General features: G+C 44.7%; 1 protein-coding gene across 2 annotated transcripts in view; it reads right to left on the reverse strand.

Moving 5' to 3' along the window:
• Positions 1-19,618, reverse strand: part of Pxn (Peroxidasin) — a 57,557-nt gene extending 37,939 nt beyond the window's left edge. Inside the window, exons 1-9 of one of the 2 annotated variants that reach the window (XM_077642090.1) lie at positions 19,429-19,618; positions 12,067-12,138; positions 11,173-11,244; positions 8,107-8,178; positions 7,666-7,737; positions 7,478-7,549; positions 6,033-6,196; positions 2,543-2,660; positions 475-665 (exon numbers count right to left, since the gene is read on the reverse strand). In XM_077642090.1, coding sequence (XP_077498216.1) covers positions 475-665; positions 2,543-2,660; positions 6,033-6,196; positions 7,478-7,549; positions 7,666-7,737; positions 8,107-8,178; positions 11,173-11,244; positions 12,067-12,138; positions 19,429-19,607 — 1,012 coding nt within the window. In that variant the 5' untranslated portion in view covers positions 19,608-19,618. The remainder of the gene's footprint in view (positions 1-474; positions 666-2,542; positions 2,661-6,032; positions 6,197-7,477; positions 7,550-7,665; positions 7,738-8,106; positions 8,179-11,172; positions 11,245-12,066; positions 12,139-19,428) is intronic. The other variant, XM_077642091.1, reaches the window with a different exon arrangement.
• Positions 19,619-19,968: the final 350 nt, after the last annotated feature.

The raw sequence follows: 19,968 nt of genomic DNA on the forward strand, positions 1-19,968 counted from the left end.
GGACCTGACCTGTAAAAATGGCTACAGCTACAATCAAGCCGCGCAATCCTAACTACCTAGTTGAGAGCCCTGTGTGCGACTTGATTTAGAAAAAAACGCTTGCCGAAAGGAATTTGGGTTTTCTGAAATTTAAACACGATGGATGGAAGGTGAATTACTTATCTCGGTTTGCGACAGTGGAAGAAAACTGTTTCTTGCAAAATAATTTCAGAGCAATACACGTCACCCGTAGACATATAAGGACGTCAGGCAGGGCATCTCTTATGAATTGGCGGCGCCACTTAAGCAGTCAAGTAGTATGCAAAGCTTAAGATACGCTCACTTGTAAACGAAGATAGACAGTATTATTAGATTAAATACTCCTCCGCATCAAAGCCAATATTTATTGAAGCGCGGCCTGAACTTAGCGGGAAGTGCATAAAAAATCCGCTTGGTGCCACCTATACTGTCGTGTGAGAGAGAAGCAGCACCAACCTTGCCTGTCCGCGTAGTTGTCGAAGCCGTCCCTGACGCGTAGCTGTACGCTCCGTGACGTCACACTTCCGGCGGCGTTTTCGGCTCTGCATTGGTACGTTCCTTCGTGGTCCTCCTTGGCCGAGCGAATCACCAGGCTCCCGTCTTCGAGGATGTCAATTCCACCACGGACCCCGGAGAAGACGTCAAGACTGGGCGCCAAGCACAACCTCATTATTACGCGAGGGAAGAAAGGAGGAACACTTTGTAATGTAACGACGGATGACATTTAGTCATTAGATTGAGGATATGGCGACGCTTATGAGAGTCGCCGTTCTACGCTGCCGTTATGTTATACTGCTGGCCATGTTTCTAACTTGTGGCGTGTGGCCCCGTCATTGCAAACACGACATAGGGTTTCTTACGTCAATTATAATAGCAGAGTATAACTGCCCTGACACCATGAAACTGCGCAAGGCTTTAACAACACAGTTCTTGTAAACCAGCGCAACGGCTCGAAGCCAAACAGAAAGGGACAAAACACAGCTGTTCTGTTTGGCTTCGAGCCGTTGCGCTGGTTTACAAGAACTATGTCTGACCAACTCGCCCACCAGTTCATGTTGTTTAACAACACTTCACAGGAAATATAGCACAGTGCGGTCAGTGCTGCTTGCGCATTACATTTTGAACAAGGAATAACAACATCTACGTTTTACATGAACTAAGCCGTTCAGATGCAAACGCTGGCCTGAGATACTACTATGAGTGCTAGTGTCTTGAAAAGAAAAAGCCTCATGCTTTACCGTTTAACTTGGTCGCCCTCCAAAGATAATAGCTATTAGACTTGACCGCCAATCATTAATTTCTCAGGCGTCAAATAAAGAGAAAACAAATGTAATGATCATTTCATTTAAATTAAGCACAACATCGGTACATATGTCTAATAAACTCGCACCGAATGTCGACGTAACAAAATAGGGAGCTGGCAAGTGTACGCTGCGACTACAAATGGGGGCATGCTTAGGACCGAGAAGGCTGAAATCACCAGTCTAAATATGTTATTAGCTTTCCAAATAGTTTCGCACAAAGGAACCACTGAGCAGAACAACACAAACAGCGCACTGATCCAGTGGCATTAAAGCAAGGTTTCCCAGGCGCGTATTCTGCAGTCTTGTTCTACAGGCTTGCTGAAAAAAAGACATTCGGAGGGACGCTGAAATACTTTTCTGCCATTGGCGATGTCTTCACAGAATCTGTGGGGCCCGTTGCGAGCGATACAGTGTCGAAGAAAAATTAAGTGCGCTATAAGTGCTGAGAAGTTAGAAGTCCTGTCATCTTAGTATCTTGTAGACTCATCTGTAACTTCGCTCATCATTAGCTCCCTTGTCATTAGATAGCCTTGCCTTTGATAGCAAAGCCGCCGAGTAACATTTCACATATATATACACTGACGTTTTAAGGGCAAGAGCTGTCAGCGACGAGTAGTGAAAATGAATCAAGGGAGGAATCGTCTTAAAATAGAGCAAAGAAACAGTTTTTGGTCATGAGCCTTATTTGCTATTCACTCTTCTGTTGTTGATTGACCAGTTCCACATTTGAAACCGGAGCTGACTATATTGGCACTGGTTATTTAGTTTCCAGTGATGACGTCACATGTTGCAACTACCAATCTACTGAAACCAGGGCAAAAGAATGAACTTTGAAAAGAATACGGTCCCTGCTAACCCTCCTAGCGTGACAAGTGGCGCCAACGGTCGAGCGGACAAGGATGCTACATCAACGACTTCGGTCCCTAGCAGCACTGGGCATCGGCCCGATATTGGAAATACGTTGTAAATAACAGTCCTGCAAAGAACCAGTATTTGCCAACGTATTTCCAATATAGAGAAGCCGCCGTAAACAACAAAGCAGAGCTTTTTGCTCTTATATGAGTACTACGCTCAGCACAGGAGCATGAAACACGGCTGAGTTTGTCACATGTCCGCACTCCAAGCGCTGAGTGCGTTGACTGGCGCACTTAAGGCATGGTTAGGGGCCAATTTAATGCGTTTTTGATATTACGCATTGAAACATCGAGATCTCAGTTTACCCATTGTGAGTCCAGTAGATGTGAGGTCGGGGTGCCCCGTCCGCCTTGCAGGTTAGGTTGACTGCATCCCCACGCTCCACTTCTTGAGTCTGTGGCTCTTGGACAATGCGTGGCCTCTCTGCGAGGAAGGCAAACCTTCCCCGGTTATTTCTGTCGGGAAAATTTCCTTGACTGTATTTAGGAAAGCCGAGAGAATTACCAATTCACCAGAGAAATAAGAAAAAAGGCCATGAAAAATGCGAAGTGGATGGAATAAAAAAATTTAGAAGCATTAGACCCTTCTGCATAGAGCAAGCAGCATGCCAACGTAAGGTCGGGCTATACCTACCATGCGCTTCACTGCTGCTAGCGCATCGAAAATTGCCGGATAGCGTGAAACTTCATTGAACCAGAAAAACTAGGAACATGCACACTCTCCTTCTCTAGCTTCAACTTTCGCAAGAACCAACTCCTTTAATCAGAGTTTGTTTCCCAGAACAATAAGTGAGAGGAATTCCTTGCCTTCGCACACTTTCGCAGCATGCGACCCTATTAAGGAATTAAACCGTCAATTTCTGTGTTCCTGATTGTATTTCGCTCGTAATGAATACTTTGCTAGTGTTTTCTGTATGCCATATGCTTGTTGTGTGGGAACTTCCATTTTGTCACGAATGCCCTTCCTGCTTGGAGAATATGTATGTATGGTCTGCAGTATCTGCAAATAAATAAACAAAGGAAGACCGTTGCAATTGTCTTTTCGGTACTTCAGCGAGCAAAGTAGTAAACTGCTGAATAAAAGGAACCTTAACGAAGCTCAAAGCAATTGGATACATGAGACAAGCATTATAGTACTTGTTCGTTGCCGTGTTCTTGCTGCCACGAGTCTCCGGCGCCTTCAACTCGCGCATAGGCAGGATATACCTTATTTTAAGATATGTGTACAAATGTCGGATACAAGTCAAGAAGAAAGCGGCTTTTTCTGTCAAAGGACCCCCTTTTAGCCAATGGTGCCAGCCGATTAACACGAACCTGCTAGCGTGGCTAACATGACTATGCAGGGAGTGGCATGATCATGCAGAGAGGGCGGGGACTATCCCCTTTAATCTGCCACTTCCTGCATAGTCACGCTAGCAGCCTCATGAGAATCCGCCGACGCCATTGGCTGGAAGGGGGTCGTCTTACGGAGAAAAGCCGCTTTTTTCTTGAATTATATTCGAATATAAAATGGGAGTGGCATACTTTTTTGAGCCCATACTCTACCTGTTGAAGCCATGCATTAGCAATGTCAGTTTGTTGTATTGCTTTAAAGCAGCAATAATTAATAACTTTACGAAACACAGTGCCGTTTGGCACAGTATTAGGATGCACAAGGGTGGTACCGAATGATGTGCTACCTACTTGCGTGCCAGCTTAGGAAGGTAAAATTTCCGTCTTATTCGGTTTAGCGCTGGTTAAACCTGAAGTGAAGTGACGCGATAGCTGCAGCTGGCCGAGTGGACCTTGCTCAGTCGGATTGCAAAGTCGGTCTTTCGCGGCTCCGTTTCACTGGGCGTTCCTCCATCTTCGTTCCAGTTGACACGGCGCATGCGCGCAGCTGTTGCAGCTCGGTTTCGCAGGCGCGCCGCGCCGCCGGCAGCAGCAGCTGCTCCGTACCACGTGACCAACCACGTGACGAGCAACGTGACCAACACGGCGCCGCGCCGCCGGCAGCTGCTCGCACCACGTTACCAACCACGTGACCACCCACGTGACCATGGCGGCGCCGCCACGGTCATGTGCCGCCGCCACGATGAAGGCTCGAAATGCTACCGTAACATAGCTATCGCTACAAAATGACGTTCGGGAACTGTACTGCAGGAATATAACAACTTCCTCAGCACATTGCGCGCGGCACTTCGATATGACTCTAAAAAGCAGCACACTCAAGGCGCAAAGATGAAGGAAGAGATAAACGAAACCGCAAGCGCGTTCTATGCTTTGGTGTTGATAAGCTCGTGAACATAGAAGTTTTATTTGTTTATTTACCCTCAGGTCCGTTATGCGTTAAAGAGGGCTGTGGGAATTACATAGAAATATAAACAGCAGTTAAGAAATTAACCAGTCAGAGGCACGCACTTATGTAAATTCAATAACAACATTACGAAAGCAGCAATACACAAAACAAACCACGAAAAACAGCGGCTAATAAATTAAGCATAGCTTCAAGTGAGCACTTATACAAAATCAATAACGGCACTGCGAAAGGGAGAAGTATCATTGATTTGAGCAATATAATTCAGCGAAAAACATAGACAAGTTAGTGGTTGGAAGGACAACCGATAGTCCTCTGCGCTCCTTTCCTCAGTGCCTGTTCGTTTTGTAGCGCAATGTGCCAAAACTAGTGGTTGCGTTAAGCTCTTCCCTGAGTAAACTGGCCGTTTAGTCCCAGCAAGTTGATTAATCCTATCTGTCACTCGATTCTTGACAGCCCTAGGTTATTATTATTATTATTATTATTATTATTATTATTATTATTATTATTATCATTAGTAGTAGTAGTAGTAGTAGTAGTAGTAGTAGTAGTAGTAGTAGTAGTAGTAGTAGTAGTAGTAGTAGTAGTTTACCCGCTGCGGTGGCTCAGTGGTTATGGTGCTCGGCTGCTGACCCGAAAGAAGGCGGTTCGATCGCGGTCGCGCCGGTAGGATTTCGATGGAGGCGAAATTCTGGAGGCCCGTGTGCTTTGCGATGTCGGTGCACGTTAAAGAATACTAGGTGGTCAAAATTTCTGGAGCCCTTAACTACGGCGTCCCTCATAGCCTGAGTCGCTTTGGGACGTTAAGCCCCCATAAACTAAACCAAACTTATTAGTGGTTTTTGATAATAAAAACGGAAGAAAAAGCTGTTACTAGCCGCGGAATATTCTATGGAATCCTGAAGCACCTGAGCTAGGGTTATCGAAAATAAAAATATATAGTTAATGGACAGAGAGGGTCAAGGAAAGAGGTTAACGATAGAAAGAAAGGAGAGGGGTAGAGTGACGCTGTACACAATATAAAATTATACAAGGATTCAAGTAGAGTACGGCTCCCGCGCGCGTGTGTCGAAAGTTTTTTGCGCGTGGCCACAGAGACGCACTTTCCTATCGAGGCGCACTTTCCTAGCTCGCGGGCACCGACGCATTGCCTCGCGCGCATGTAAACACCATCGCGTTGGGCCGCACACACGCGCACACAGCCGCCTAGCGCCACACGCTCACAGCAAATATTATCATGGCGTTGATGCTTGACGTCTTTGAGCCTGAGCGCCGCCTGGCAATATTTACACGCCCTTTGGCAGCGTCTCCTCTCTTTTTGTGTCCATTCTGTGACTCAAAACAACCACCGTTGACTTTCTCGCCGTATTGCATGTCCTGTCGGATTCAGGTTACATTTCAGGTTGATGATTTGAGCCCCATTATTTATTTTTTTGGAAAGATCAGCTACAGCCTATAGGCCGTTTCCATTTTCACGTCTCGCTCGCACGGTCCACGTACCACACGTGAAGTCGGTGGTGTCCAGCGACGTAAGAGGCCGGTTGCGGAGTCTCTCGGGCTGCGAGCATCGTCCCGAGGCCTGCGTGATGGTCTGCTTCTCGCGCAGCATTTGGGTGAACCAGACGAGCCCGCAGTCGCACGACAGCGGGTTGCCGTCCAGCCGTCTGGTGAAGGACACAGTGCGGCTCGTTACGGCGACAAACATTGCGGTAGCAACGTGGAAGGCTTCGCGCCATGTGGCCCTGACTGCTAAGCGTAATGCTCTGATGAGGTTTTCAAGACAACCACCGGGTGCGGGACGTTAGTGCCCTCAACAGCCAGGACGCAAAGAACTTTTCAGGCAGTTCCTGCTTCGCGCTTCAACAGCACATTACAACTTCATCGTGATGCCAGTATTGCAGTTTTCTAAAGTGACAGGTAGAATTAGGTGGGTTTTCGGTTTACGCTGCCGTAATGTTACATCCCAAAAAGAAAGTTCCATGTTCCCTTGCTCGCTGCCCAGAATGTCCCATCGATGTTCGGATGGTTCAGCCTTACGCCATCTATGAGGGTACCCGACGAAAGAGAAAATGCAAGGACATAAAAAGCCAGCGCATCTCGTATTCTGGTCCATATGACCATGATATACATGTATCTGCTCTTGAAATCACTCTGCTTCATGTGGTTGATTATGAACCGAACATATCCCGCGGGTGAGCCGCGCTACCAAATTATTGGCTATGGTTTGGGTCAGGCTTGATGACTCCACGCAATGTACTAAAGGCTTTCGGTGCGCGCAGGATTCGAAAATTTTATGCACTTGGTACCACGCGGGTGTCCTACCTCGAGTATGAAGAGCATCAACTCCTATAATGGCAATTAAAATATGCTCATTGGTCTTTTATATTACGATATTCGACACCGGCATCGATTACTCGTAAGAAAGCCCCTTGTGCAAGCAGCGCTGTAAATAAAGAGCGTAGAAAGATCCTTATATAGCTATCGTATTAAAATTGTTGCCTTGGTACATTTAGCTTGCTCAGCGCTGGTTACAGAGTAAAAAGATTGTACTGAGGGCCTTCAAGAAAGCAGCAATAGCTGCTATGTGAAGAGCCGAAACTTCCCGATTCCAACACGGTTGTTTATAATCCTTCTAATGCTATACTACTTTCATCTCTACAAATTCGAAACACGTTGAATGTTTTCAAGGAATGGAACCTTCCTTGTGTGGAAATGCATATAAAAGAATACCTGGAATAGTTACACATGCAAGGTTATTTATTTTATAGTAAGCATTTCGAGCTTACTTCGATAACACTGGCATGCTTACTATGCACGCATAGCTGAACACGATAAAGCTTTTCGCGGACGTCAAGTCCGCTGCATTCCCTCGGGCTTTTGAGGCTTATGAAACGGAGGCCGCAAATGCAATACGTCCCGCTAAACATTCCACGGTTTGTCCTTACAGGCGCCTGAGCTGCCGGAGGTTTTGCAGGGCCCCCTTTTGGACCGCCTGTATCCGGTTGTCGTTGAGGTGCCTGCGAAAAGCGCAACGTCAATGAGCATTTAACCGCCGCTGGAAAACACCAGCGGCAACGCGGGTTGGCAGACACTGGCATGAAAGCGCGCGCGCGCCCGCTTAGCGAAAGCTCACAGCCGCTCCAACGACAGTAGATTCCGAAACGGGGCCTCCGCGATCTCCACAAGCTCGTTCTCGTGCACAGACCTGCGTAAGAGTCATTCGTGGATGCCAACGTCAGTATACAGCAACACAGCGTGCTGTGTGATGGTTTAACTCTAAATCTAATACCTTTCCACCAGCACTAGCTCTTCGATACGCTTTCAACACACGTGCTTTATATCTTCGCACGTTTTAGCTCTTCATAGTTTAACCTTTTAACCTTTCCTTATTGCACAAATCACTTTATTAGCGGATCAAGTTTATTACACCACATTTATTGTTCCCTCTTTCTACGTGTCACTGCGGCTGAGCCTGAACGCCTTCCGCTATGCGTCGTTCTGCTCATGCTGTATGCGGTGCAACGTAATCAGCTGGTTACAGATGAATCTGACAGAGAAGAGGGGCCCGACTCACAGCTGCTCCAGTTGTTGCAGCCCAGCAAAGGCGTCATCTTCCAAATGCTTGATTCTGTTCTTGGAGAGAAACCTGGCAGCACAACAGTAGAAGACTATTAGAAGGCTACCCGCAAATTCTGCTAAAAAATAGAGATTGTGCAGGGGAAGTCCGACATATTTCGGAATGTGATAAGAGCTTATTATGAAGCGTTGACTATGAAAACATCGTTCACAAGAAAATACTTTCTCCAAGGAGGTCTTTTTTTATTCTGCCCACGCTAGACACTAGGCTTCAATATCCGTGTACCCTGTCTATAAGCGACGTGAAAAAAAACACGTGCCTATGAACAGCGTGCTGGGAGATCCGTTATTTTCATAAACACAGGAAGTGTGAAAGGTATCTTTGCGAAAATTGTGAAACATGTCAGAGGTGCCTTGATGCTCAAAAATTTATATACAACTTTTGTGAAAAGTTCACAGCCCAGGTGTGTCTGCTTCTATGACACATGTGGCTCGTTATGCATGCTCGACAATCCAAATACCTTTAGCGTAACAGGTACGGAGACTCTTCGCTGTGCGATAGGTAGGACTTCTACGAAACTTCCCAGAGCTCCACTGCACAGCTTAGAAAGAAACGCCCCTGGGCTCCGAAGTTTTAAAAAAGGCTTTACGTGTCTTGAGTGTTATGCGTCGTCTCGAAAAAAAAAAAAAACATTTTCAGCGCGATATCGATCAAGATGAAACTTTGCAAAAACGTTTGTAGTGGTTGGAATTGAATGCCATAAACACATTTACAATCAAGAACCTACTAATAATTAATTTCACAATTAATGTTGGCGCAACTGAGCAGATATTTACATGACGAATAGGGCGCATTTTCAAAATGCGCCTGGAAAAACATGATGTGAGATCAAGCTGCAGGAAGAATTAGGCGTGATGCAGAGATTAAGTTGAAGGCTGTCGAGGTACAAGATGTCACGAAGACGGAATATTGTTTCCTGGTCGTCGCTAACGCTTTGAAAAACAGAGCAATTTAAAATATGTGATGAATGAAGTGTAGCCAATTTTTAGCAAGGACGTTAAGTAACAATGAGAAAAATTTACAGGTTAGAACTGCGCAATATGTCAGTATTTTGGTGCACCGCCACACTTATAAAGATAGTGTTTTCGCTGGTACGTAGCATATATAGGATAATTGTCCATAATTAGAAATGAAGGCTGAAAGCCGCCTTGTAGCGCCATCTGTTTGGTGCACCACAATCTTCTCCCTGTTGACTCCAGTCGCATCCGTGAGATGGTACGTCGACTCCCGCCTACTCCAGCGCGTTTACTTCAATCGTCGGAACAGTGGGCGCGAGCCGCACTTGTGGTGCCATCTACCAGAAAATGCGGAAGGCCGTCGGACAAGTTCACTGCTCTCACTGACAGATGGCGCAAGCAAGCTCAACGCCAAGACTATTGAATTTTTTTTCCCTCCATGGCAAAGACAAGAGAATGAAAGCAGCGGCCACGTGACCTAAATAGCGGTGTCTTTAAGACCAGTGTCAGAACATCGTGGTTTGGTCGCGTCACTGGCTCCTCTCTAACTCAAATAGTGCAGCTACTTCTATGGCGTTCGTCACTCATAGCTCTTCTCATCTGCCTCTGTAAGCTCTTGTTGTCCTTCATACCACTGCTCGCATCGCGAAAGACTTCGCTGTTTGGGCGGGAACAATAAAGCTGCAATGTATCTCACTTTGCGTGATGCGGTATTTCTGTGTTACCGGGAAGTAATCAGCAGCTAAAATTATGCTGCCGATCCGGCATCAAGACAGTTGAGGAAGCAGCTAAATGGCAGTCAGGAATATTTATAAATACTAAAGCCCAAGACAAGGGAATGTTTACTGCACATAAATTTGTTTTGTAAATACACCCGCATTTTTTCCAAAAAGGCATTGCAGTGAGAGGAGGGTGGCTGAGATTACAAAAACTGCAATCAGAATTAAAGTGTGAGAGGGTTTAGCAGAAGAGGATTAAACATAAACGAGTTTAAGCGTCAGCTGATGTTATTGCACATGATAGTCGATATATCGTTACGCATTGGACACCGCAGAAGTTTTATAATACTGGAACGCGAGTTGCGCAAATGAGACTTAAAGAAGACAGTTAAAAAAGCCGATGAATAAAACTAAAAACAAAGGGTAGGTGCTAGTCCTGGCTTGTGTCGGGAAACGGCTTAAGCAACAGGACACAAAAACATCAGGGTAACAGAAAAAGTATTAAATGTTGACAAAGTAGAAGGAAGGCAAAGCAAATATGACGGCCATACTAATGAAAGGCAGGCAGTGTAAGATCAAACGTAAAATGTTACAGTTATGGTAAGGATAAAAGTTTCATTTTTAGTGCACAGTCCGAAACGCAGCCAGGAAGATCATTTGGAATCTATAATGCCCTTTTGGATATGGCATGAAATAATAATATCACTATTGAAATAACATGTTTTTGCCCTGAATTGCTCGAATTTCAAAAAGGCGCCATCATCATGTACTTACACAAATCAGCAGTATATCTGTGAAAAATGTTTTTCAAGAGCTTCACCGAGGCCATTCGTAGGTATATACATGATAACAGTAACGCTATATTAGGAGTTCTAGTCCAGCTTTGCTCTAGCGACGCTGCGAAAATCACGATAGGTGCCAAAAATGAATCTTTCTGCGTGGTTTTTATGCGCTCTAGAATGCCTGCTATGACAAGAGGGATCTCTCAAACACAAAGCGTGCTTCATAACTCCAGCAAAACATAGAGATTTTTTTTCTTAACGCCCACAGGCCCATGACTGAAAACCAGGGCATATAAAGCAAAAGTTTGGTTGGCTTTGAAGGCAATCCTACAAATGTGAGTTAGCGTGATAAGAGCGATTTTACGGCAAAAACAAAAATTGGCTAACGTTACGAATTGTAGAGAAATCTGTGCAAGGACAAGGGAATTAGTTCGCAAATATTTAACACCAGAAAAAATTAGTAAAGGCACTGGTTTTGATGAATATATAATAATGTCAGCGGAAACGGAAGTTGCTGAGAAACTTTTGCTTCCTGGAAATACATACAAGTGTCGCAGGTTGTTCAGTCCATCGAAGGCTTGGTTCTCGATTATCTGCAGCTGGTTGTTGTCCAACAGCCTGCAAAACATGCCTTCATGTTCACGCAGCAATACTATGCAAATAAAGTTTTGTTTATTGCAGAATGTGAGGAAAACAGTGATGCGAAAACCATGTATCCCAAAATTTTTTTACAAGATCTGTATGGTGAAAAATTCATACCGCTAGGAAGGCGATGATGAACATGTAAGGACATTTAACTTCAGATTTTTTGTTATGCACTGTCTGTAACTGGGAAAGCATCATATAACTTTTCATTTTGTAGAGAAAGCTGTTGCAGAAAAAAGTTCCCAATAAGTACTACGCATTGCAATGCACATTAAGGGCACGTTCAAGAGGCAGGTGTGGTTGGATATCCGGGAGCTTTGAGCTGTAAGTTCTCAGGCTCGTAAAGATTTACAATCCACGAATCATGCCAAGCTTTCCTAGAGATCAGGAAGTATTGTCATCTCTTGGCCGCGAGCAGCGAGTAGAGGAGGGCGTAACCCAGTGGGGATGTTTTAAACTTCCAAGTTAAAGAAAACTACCGAGTCTACAGAGATTGTGAGCGATTATCTTGGCTGCCTTCTTCGCTTCGCTGCAAACTCTGACCTTCAAAATGCTTCCTGCAATCACACCGAATTATTCTGGCGGCCGCAGAGAATGAATAGGATGTACCGAACGTTCGAAATACTCGCGGCCATTTTGAGCGTTCAGCGCCACGCTGTACGTGGTGGCAGGCATGCAAACTAGAGGCCATTTGTTAACATTACCTGGTTATGCCACAGTGCGTAACTAGATTAACGCGATTGTATGCCCGAATAATTCACGTTTCTGAAGAGACAGCCTGCTCTGTGTACTTACAAGGCGTCAAGCTGGTGCAGGTCTCGAAAGGTGTTCGCCGGTATGCGTTGTATGTTGTTGAAACGCAGGTCACTGGGCAGTTCCCGCCATGGGTAGTCATGTGAAAAGAGAAAGAACCATAGGAAAAGATTATGAGCCGCTTCCTAGCCATAGAAAACACAGAACACAAACCAATTCTGAATATTTGTGCGCAATGCCATACAGTGATGCTAGTGGCGGGCCTTGTGCGTAATTTTGTGAGAGGTTTTCTTTACATTATCAGTAATGGTGTGCTTGGGACTTCGAATGGTTTGCTGGCTTGTTTTTTTTTATATAGGGGTATTGGCAACCTTTCTGATGTGTACGGAATGTACAACCGCATTGCTTGTTTTTACTGCCATAATCATCACTAGCCAAGTTAAATACACCAGGGAGGAAATTTCCTTCTTAGTGATCACCAATAAGCTTTGTTCTGTGCCAATTACGCTCACACTAAACAGAATGTTTCAGAATTTCGTCTCCTTTCCGCCCTTAAGTGACTTGCTACCTTCGTTGCAGTCCATCAGATATATAAGCTACGTAGTACATAACTTGTTGAAGTCCATTTCTCTTCCTAAGTCCACCTACAGCTTTTAGTGCTCGTGGTTATTCCGTAATACACAGTGCTTTATTTTTGTCGCCTTATGTTACCTCGCTACTTCATAGTTCGCGGATCTGTGCTCAGTATTTCCAGCCGTTTTGTTAGAATCAAAGGTTTGTGCCCCCAGGTGAATGCAATGGTTACAGTTGGTTTCAAGAATATTTTTGTGGGAAAAAAGGACTTGATTTTTACAAGCTACAACGGAGTGTTTGCTAAAAATTGGTTCTTGAGGAAATGAAAGGCGCAGCAACTATCTCCCTTCTCGGTGGACACATGAACTGCGTCGTTAGGGAAGGAAGGAAAGAAGGAGTGAAAGAAGAAACAGATCATTAAGTGCTGTGGTGGAAGGCCCTGGAATAATTTCGATCACCTGACGATCGTCAACGTTCGGTGCAATAGCACTGTACATGGGCGGTTTTCGCATTTCGTCTCCATCAAAATGTGGCCTTCGTGGACAGCCACGGCAACCGCGTTTTGATGTAGACAAGGCGTACAGGGTGAGTGCTTCCAACTTCGTTTTTCTCAATGGCGCATGGCTCCAGAAGCTGTTGCCGGCCAGTGCAATAAACGTGCCTTAAGCAAGGCTCGAGAAAAGCGGGAGAGCGCCGCTACAGTTCTGCAAAGAAGCTGACAGTACGGGCAGAGTGCGCACTTAGGGGCGATGAACTGAGCATCTCACAACTTTGCATGATACTCTTTCGCCAAGAGAACTTTGGCACTGATGCGACTGTGTGTCGTTATACCACATGACAGGTGATCCATGAACGTGCACTTCGATACGGCCCTAAAATTAAAGACGATTCCATGCACCGTGCATTTAGTTTGAAAACATTAAATTCACTACCCCTTGGTTAAATTCATTACCCCTTGTTTCGAATGCCTCCCGCAGAAGTTTTGAAAATTTTGTTTCTCTAGGAAAGGAGGTTGAAAAAATTCACAGGGAACCTAATTACAGTATGTGTTTGCGATGCATTACCATTCGAAGCTGGCGATGCATTTGTCGGACGTGACTGGTGCAGCATGTGAGACTCAGGTTGCATTTCCCGCGCAGTGCACTTCCCGGACACCATCTGCCTGGCTCTTTTTCTTTTTTTTTTCTTTTTTTATGCCTCACCATAATTTATGTTGCGAACAGTGTGACGCTGGTCTTTTTCCCGACGAGCCTTGTAATGCTCTCTGATTAAACAGGCCCTGGCATCAAGCGCATCATCACACTGTCATCTCACGCCGAGAACCGAAGCCCCAGCTATGTGAGAAATGTCGCCTGGCGACGTGTTTTTTCTTAAAAAAAAACTACTTGCTTTCAGATAAGTTGCGAAAACGGTTCGGTAACCTAACCTACTTTCTGTTAGAACTGCGTAATGATACCCTTTCCAAAGAAAAGATTACTGAAGAAAATAAATGAAAAGTAACTGAGTAGAAAACTTACGTGGCAGTATCAGTTACTGCATGCAGTATAATATACAGGTAAGCGAGAACATGCTATTGCCTTATTTTACCTTCATCACTGCATTAAGCAGTAGGATTACTTTTATGAAGAAATTATAATTCCATCGCAACTTCCACAATTCTGCAGAAGGTACAGCTCAACAGCTGACTGGTTATGGCGTACGCTCTAGACTACTTCGGCCATTAATATACAATTATTTTCAGTTCTGCATGGCTGTTGTCATGTTTTTTTTCTAGCGTACCTAACCTTCTCGCTGAAGAATACATCGTTTGCAAAGAGATCTGACTGTTTTTTTCTGCGCGAGCTTAAAGCCCGACAGGAGTACCAATACCGCGCTGTACCTAATACAAAAAAAGGCAAATTCAGACGAGATGATCTGGAGCCGGAGAGTGAGAGGAAAAGAGACAGAAACTAACTTTAGTTGCAGCGCATCACATAGGCGGTTATATTTCTTGCCGTCTGCTCAGTGCAACCTCGCCCCAGGGAACTTCCTGAGACGGTTTAGAAGCGACTAGTCCTACAACACCTTTCGGCATTGTATACATTTATTTCTACCTCTTGATTACCCAACCTAAGCAAACCACACGCTTTAAATCATCCCTCTTTCATACGATGTTGAATCTCAATTAAATGCATTGTGGCTCACTGGTTCGCTGGCCATATGACGACCATGAAGGGGGACACGAAAGGTAACCGCATTTGTGAATGCGTTAGGAATTCCTCGCTAGGTAGAAGAGGATTTGAGTCGCATTTGCAGTTTTTCCCCACTAGAACTCATAGCCTCCTGGAGGGCAGCAAAATGGCGCACTTGCCCACTGTTGCGTACTGATCTAGTTTCCGCTGTGAAGGGGAATCTGACTGAAATGCCTTTTAAACCCCGGCGCTCCGGCTCTTGCGACGATGCGGTCATCTCCACCGTGACGTCTTAGAAAGACGACACTATTGCGTAAGAGCCCTTGTGCGATTGAGGGGGATCCCAATGCCATCGCTCGTGATGTTCTTCCAAGGTCCATGCTTATTGCGCTGCGGGTCAGCTTTTCTTTTTTCGCGTGTCTGAAAGCGAGCGATAACGAGTGCCGCACTTGGCGGTCTAGCGGTTTTGATGTCAAGGACTCGGCGCAGCCCTCTTCACGGCCTGTACACAAGGTCTTGGACAAACTCCCTTTTTGTGCCAATACAAAACCGCCGAGGAGCTCTGGCTGCTGAGCCTCGTCCTACGCACGTGACAGTTTACAAAGAAGTGAGCAAGGCTTAGGTTATGTTGAGGATTCAGCAACGTAAAAGGATGTTAAATAGGTCCTATCCTTGAACAAACGCGTGTTAATGACATCGTAGTCGAAATAAAGAGGAAGAAATGGGCTGCTTTTTTTGAAGCTATGTTTATTGCCTCAGGGCATAAAAACTATGAAGTGATGAGTAAGATGGTTAAATAAATGAAAAAAGGTGGGCTGATTTGATGAAATCAAGAAGTGAACGATGATATGGACCCTGTGTCCATGCAATATATGAATCCGGATTGTCCGGTGAGAGTCCCACTGCCGCCAGGTGCCGAATTCTCGTCGGCTTCAGCGCCGGGCAGTCCCACAACAGGTGGTGGATATCCGCCTGACAGTCTCTGTTCTTGCAGACTGGGCACCCGGGGCGGGGATATAAACCTTTGAAATGCGGCTGTGAAAGAAATGGGCTTGAGCAGGGCATGTAATGGTAAGGCAAGATAACCGCTGGTCCTTAAGGGTAACGGATTAGATTCCAAGAGAAGGCAGGCGTAGCAGGGGGCGGCAGAAGGTTAGGTGGGCGGATGAGATTAGGAAGTTTGCAGGTATAGGTTGGGCGCAGCTGGCAAAGGACAGGGTTAATTGGAGAGACATGGGAGAGGCCTTTGCCCTACAGTCGGCGTAGTCAGGCTGATGATGATGATCCGTGAGTTAAGATTTCTTGTATCTGAAAGTTCTGTTTTCTGTATTTTACTTTTTTCTACAGCACGACTCATCTATTCCATGCCAATGCACGACAGTATGAGTCATATTAGGTTTTAAGCAAGCAACAATGCAACATCCTAATGTGCGATTTTCTGGGGTTATGTAGGTCACTTCTTTTCCCCAAAACTTATAATTTGTATCTTTGAGCCTGTGTGTTATCTCGCAGACAGCAATCTGAGAAAAAAGTTGTCCCTTATGTTGACGCCACTGAAGAGGATCCCACACCTAGCAGTAAATCAGAAACCATGTGCTGAAAAACGTTCGTGCCCGGAAGCAGTAAGTTACTGGGAGGAATTTTTGCTTAGTTAATTAATGGCAGGGAATGGGTGTACACTTGGTACCTTCAAGAGCATCGAAATGCCGGATTCTGACCCGCTATTGCAAGATAGCTTCCATTTCTATGCCAATAAATTGTGACGTAGAGTGTAACGTTTGATTGTTATTAGACATCAGATTTAATAATAATTAGAAGTGTATATGTTCATAGATTAGAATAAAGGGGTCACTTTTTTACAGCACTACTATACAAGGGGAAAAAGCTCCGGGTGGCCCAGCACCTTCGACAAATATTCAATCTAATTATGGAGAGGTAATGTTTCATGAGAGGCTTGTTTATCGTTTTCCATGTCTCGCTTCAAGGCCTGTAACCGTACACACTTGTCTGAAGTTGTTTGTAGCAGTTTTCCCAGGCACGTTGCGAAGGGATACGCAATTCATATTGTTTTGCTTTCAATGCGTAAAAAAAAATCCTCTCTTACACTTCGGAACGTCCAGATTTGGTGCCATTATTCCCATATTTTTAGGTTGGTCGCAAACAATGGTATGATGAGCGTGCATTACGGGAAAGGCCCCTGCAGAAAGGTTCTGCTGTTGTATCAACACAAGCCGGAACCAAACAACACTGGCTCACAAGCTAAGCGTACTTGGTCGTCACAGTTGACTGAAGCACGAATAGACGTCAGCCAATCTTAATGGGAAGCCTAGTGTTTTAACGCGATAGCGCTAATCGTCCCGTGTCGCAAAAAAACCGTGTCGCGAAAATTCACGATAAATGTCGAGAGAAGCAACCAAGGTGCCAAGTGAGTCATCTAGGTCACGTGGCCATGGGACGTCAGCACAAACTGTCCACCGGATTGTGAGCAAACTGCCCATCGTGGCAGACGACAGTTTAATTAATGATTTGTCGTGAGAGGCTGGCCGGGAACAGCAACCTGAGTCTCACAAGCGTGACCAATGGCAGCACTTGCCATCGCGGGGCATTGGTGCATCGCTTAACCGCTTTCCCACTACGCCAGAGGTGGTGTGATACTACAAGGGATCTGTGAAGGTAATCTAAAAATTGACCAATTCTGCATACACGGACATTAACCCATTAACACCATCACGTCATACCCTTAAGAGGGAACTTAGGTGTCCCCGCAAGTTCTTCTTTTTTAAACAGCTCGGCCAGCGTGTCTGCTATGGCGCATCTCCTTTTAAGCAAAAGATGCGCAGGACTTCGGCATAAAGTCAAGACTACTGCTAGGTACAAGATCAGTCTTCACTATGCTTCATTTACGCTGAACTGGCGATGGCTTTGAAAGCTAATTTCAATATTTCTCTGAGGTTTTTAAGACGCTAGTGAACTCACTTTACTTAATCACGAGTTAATCACGAGGACAGAAAACGCACGACAGTCCTGATGCCTTTGCTTTTGTCCGGCTTTTTAGCCGAACTGTCACCTGTTTAAAACAGACACTGAAGATCACATTTCCTTAGATATGTCCTTCGAAGAAATCGATATAATGACAATTTCTCGTTATACTCATGTTTATTATCGAGAAAAAAACGCATCTATTGCGCGTAATATTGATCTTAAAAAGGGAAAATTTTTTGCCCAGCCATCGATTGAGTTTTGTGCAATAAAGATTGAAATGGATTCCGTGTCCTTCACTGGCAAATGAATGGCGCTGTAGGCTGGCCTCAGAGATCTGGAGTGAACTTTCTTCACGTTACCGCAGTGTGCTTGCGAAAACGACCTGTTGTGACGATACTTGTACTATATTTTCCTACCTTTACGGAGACTATAAAAAAACTTTTCAGTGCAAGTACCGACTTTGTCATTGGAACACGGTATTCCGTCAAAGCCGCCCAATGTCAGTTATTTACAGTGTCGATTTAATTTTGACTAAATTCCTCGTGTGGCATAAAAGATAAGGTTTCAGCACATTATTTATGATTGCAATTGCATGGCTGCCTCACGCTTCGTGCGATTATTCTTCAATGCAAGATAAAAGTTAGCAGTGAGAAGAATAAGAATAACAGTCAGCTCAAAGTACTGATATCGATAGAGGACACTTCGTTCAAAAAAAAAAAGAGAGTACATGACTGTCGGTTTAGTTGCGACGTCTTAGTTACGAGGAAAATTTGCTTCTTTTCTTAGTTCGCTCATTTGTTTTATTGCTAAGACAAGGTTAGACTGTGCGAACGAAGCGGATTGCCTTACTGACACAATAAGGAAAAGTAACAGAAGCAGCTAAGACAAAAAGAAAAAGTTACCTAATTTTCATTGTGTAGCTCACGTGATCTAACATTTTTTCGCATTCCGTTTTTGTGTGAATGTCAGGAAATCATGATGAATATTCACGCAAAAAAGAAATACTTTTGAGCGAAAAACTCAGGTGAGCAGTACTTCCGCAGCACATGCACAAAATCTTCAAAGCAGTAACAAACTCTGTCTGACTCGGGAGTTGAACTTTATTATTTTTCTGATTGACATTTTTTTCCCTATAGTACTTTTTACTCTCTTAAACGCCGCCTTAGGTATTAGATATGCTGAAGTTAAAATCTCTACGAATCTTCATACTTATATTAGAAGCTGGAAAAATGGAAAATCGATCAAGCATTCATGCTTGTATCACGTGCTGGACACAGGAAGAGTCAAACATAGCAATTATTTGCTGTGTGCTACATGATTTTGTTAATATATATTGTGAGCTTTGGAACTTTCTCGTGGAAAGCGTTGTTGTTATGGCTGATTCTTATGCAAATATTGGGCCGTAATTCAATGTTAGTCCTAAGTATTTGTCTAATTTCCATGGCCATGTTACTTTTATTGTGCGGCCATTACTATTTCTACTCTCACCCTCATCTAGCTATGTTATATACTAGATCGAATAAAGTTTTACTTACATTTTTGCATGAAATTGCTACGCAAAGCAAAACTAATTCTAAACATGAAACATGTTGTTTAGCGCTATTAAGAAAATTTTCGGAATAGTTAGGAACGTACGAATATTCCGTGTTCTTGAAGCTACGAGCAAGTGGCTACTCACAGCACTGTAGTGTTCTCGGGCACTTGAGGCACGTGGTCAAAGTTCAGGAACATGCAGCGGACTGTAGTTCCGACACAGAGGCATCCTTGGGGACAAGGCCTGGCCGACGCTGTGGCGAAGAGGACCAGGAGAGACGACGCCACAGGGAGCAGCTGCAGCAGCAGCCACGCCGGAGACATGTTGCCTAGCGTGTGTCTGGCGCGGTCGCTCTATGAGTGCACCGTTGCTGTGGTCTAGAAATGAAGTCAGTGAGCCGCACGCTGTCCCCTTCGGGAAAGGTGCTTTTAGACGTGGAGATTTTCTTGCTGAAGCTTAATTACGTTCGTAGCGCCATCTGCTGCTAAAGAAAATAACTATGGAGGAACACCTATTGGTAAATTGCAGCAGTGTTTGCTCTATTACTCGATCAGTTGCAATAAAACGGCGAGTGCGATGCCAATAACTGATGACACGATTTTAAATAAGCGGCATGACGAGCACTGCAATAAATTTTGTTCTGTTCTGATTAATTGCACGGCTTTAGAAAGTGGATAAGGAAAT

This window comes from Amblyomma americanum, chromosome 10 (genome assembly GCF_052857255.1).
Source record: "Amblyomma americanum isolate KBUSLIRL-KWMA chromosome 10, ASM5285725v1, whole genome shotgun sequence".
Lineage (NCBI taxonomy): Eukaryota > Metazoa > Arthropoda > Arachnida > Ixodida > Ixodidae > Amblyomma > Amblyomma americanum.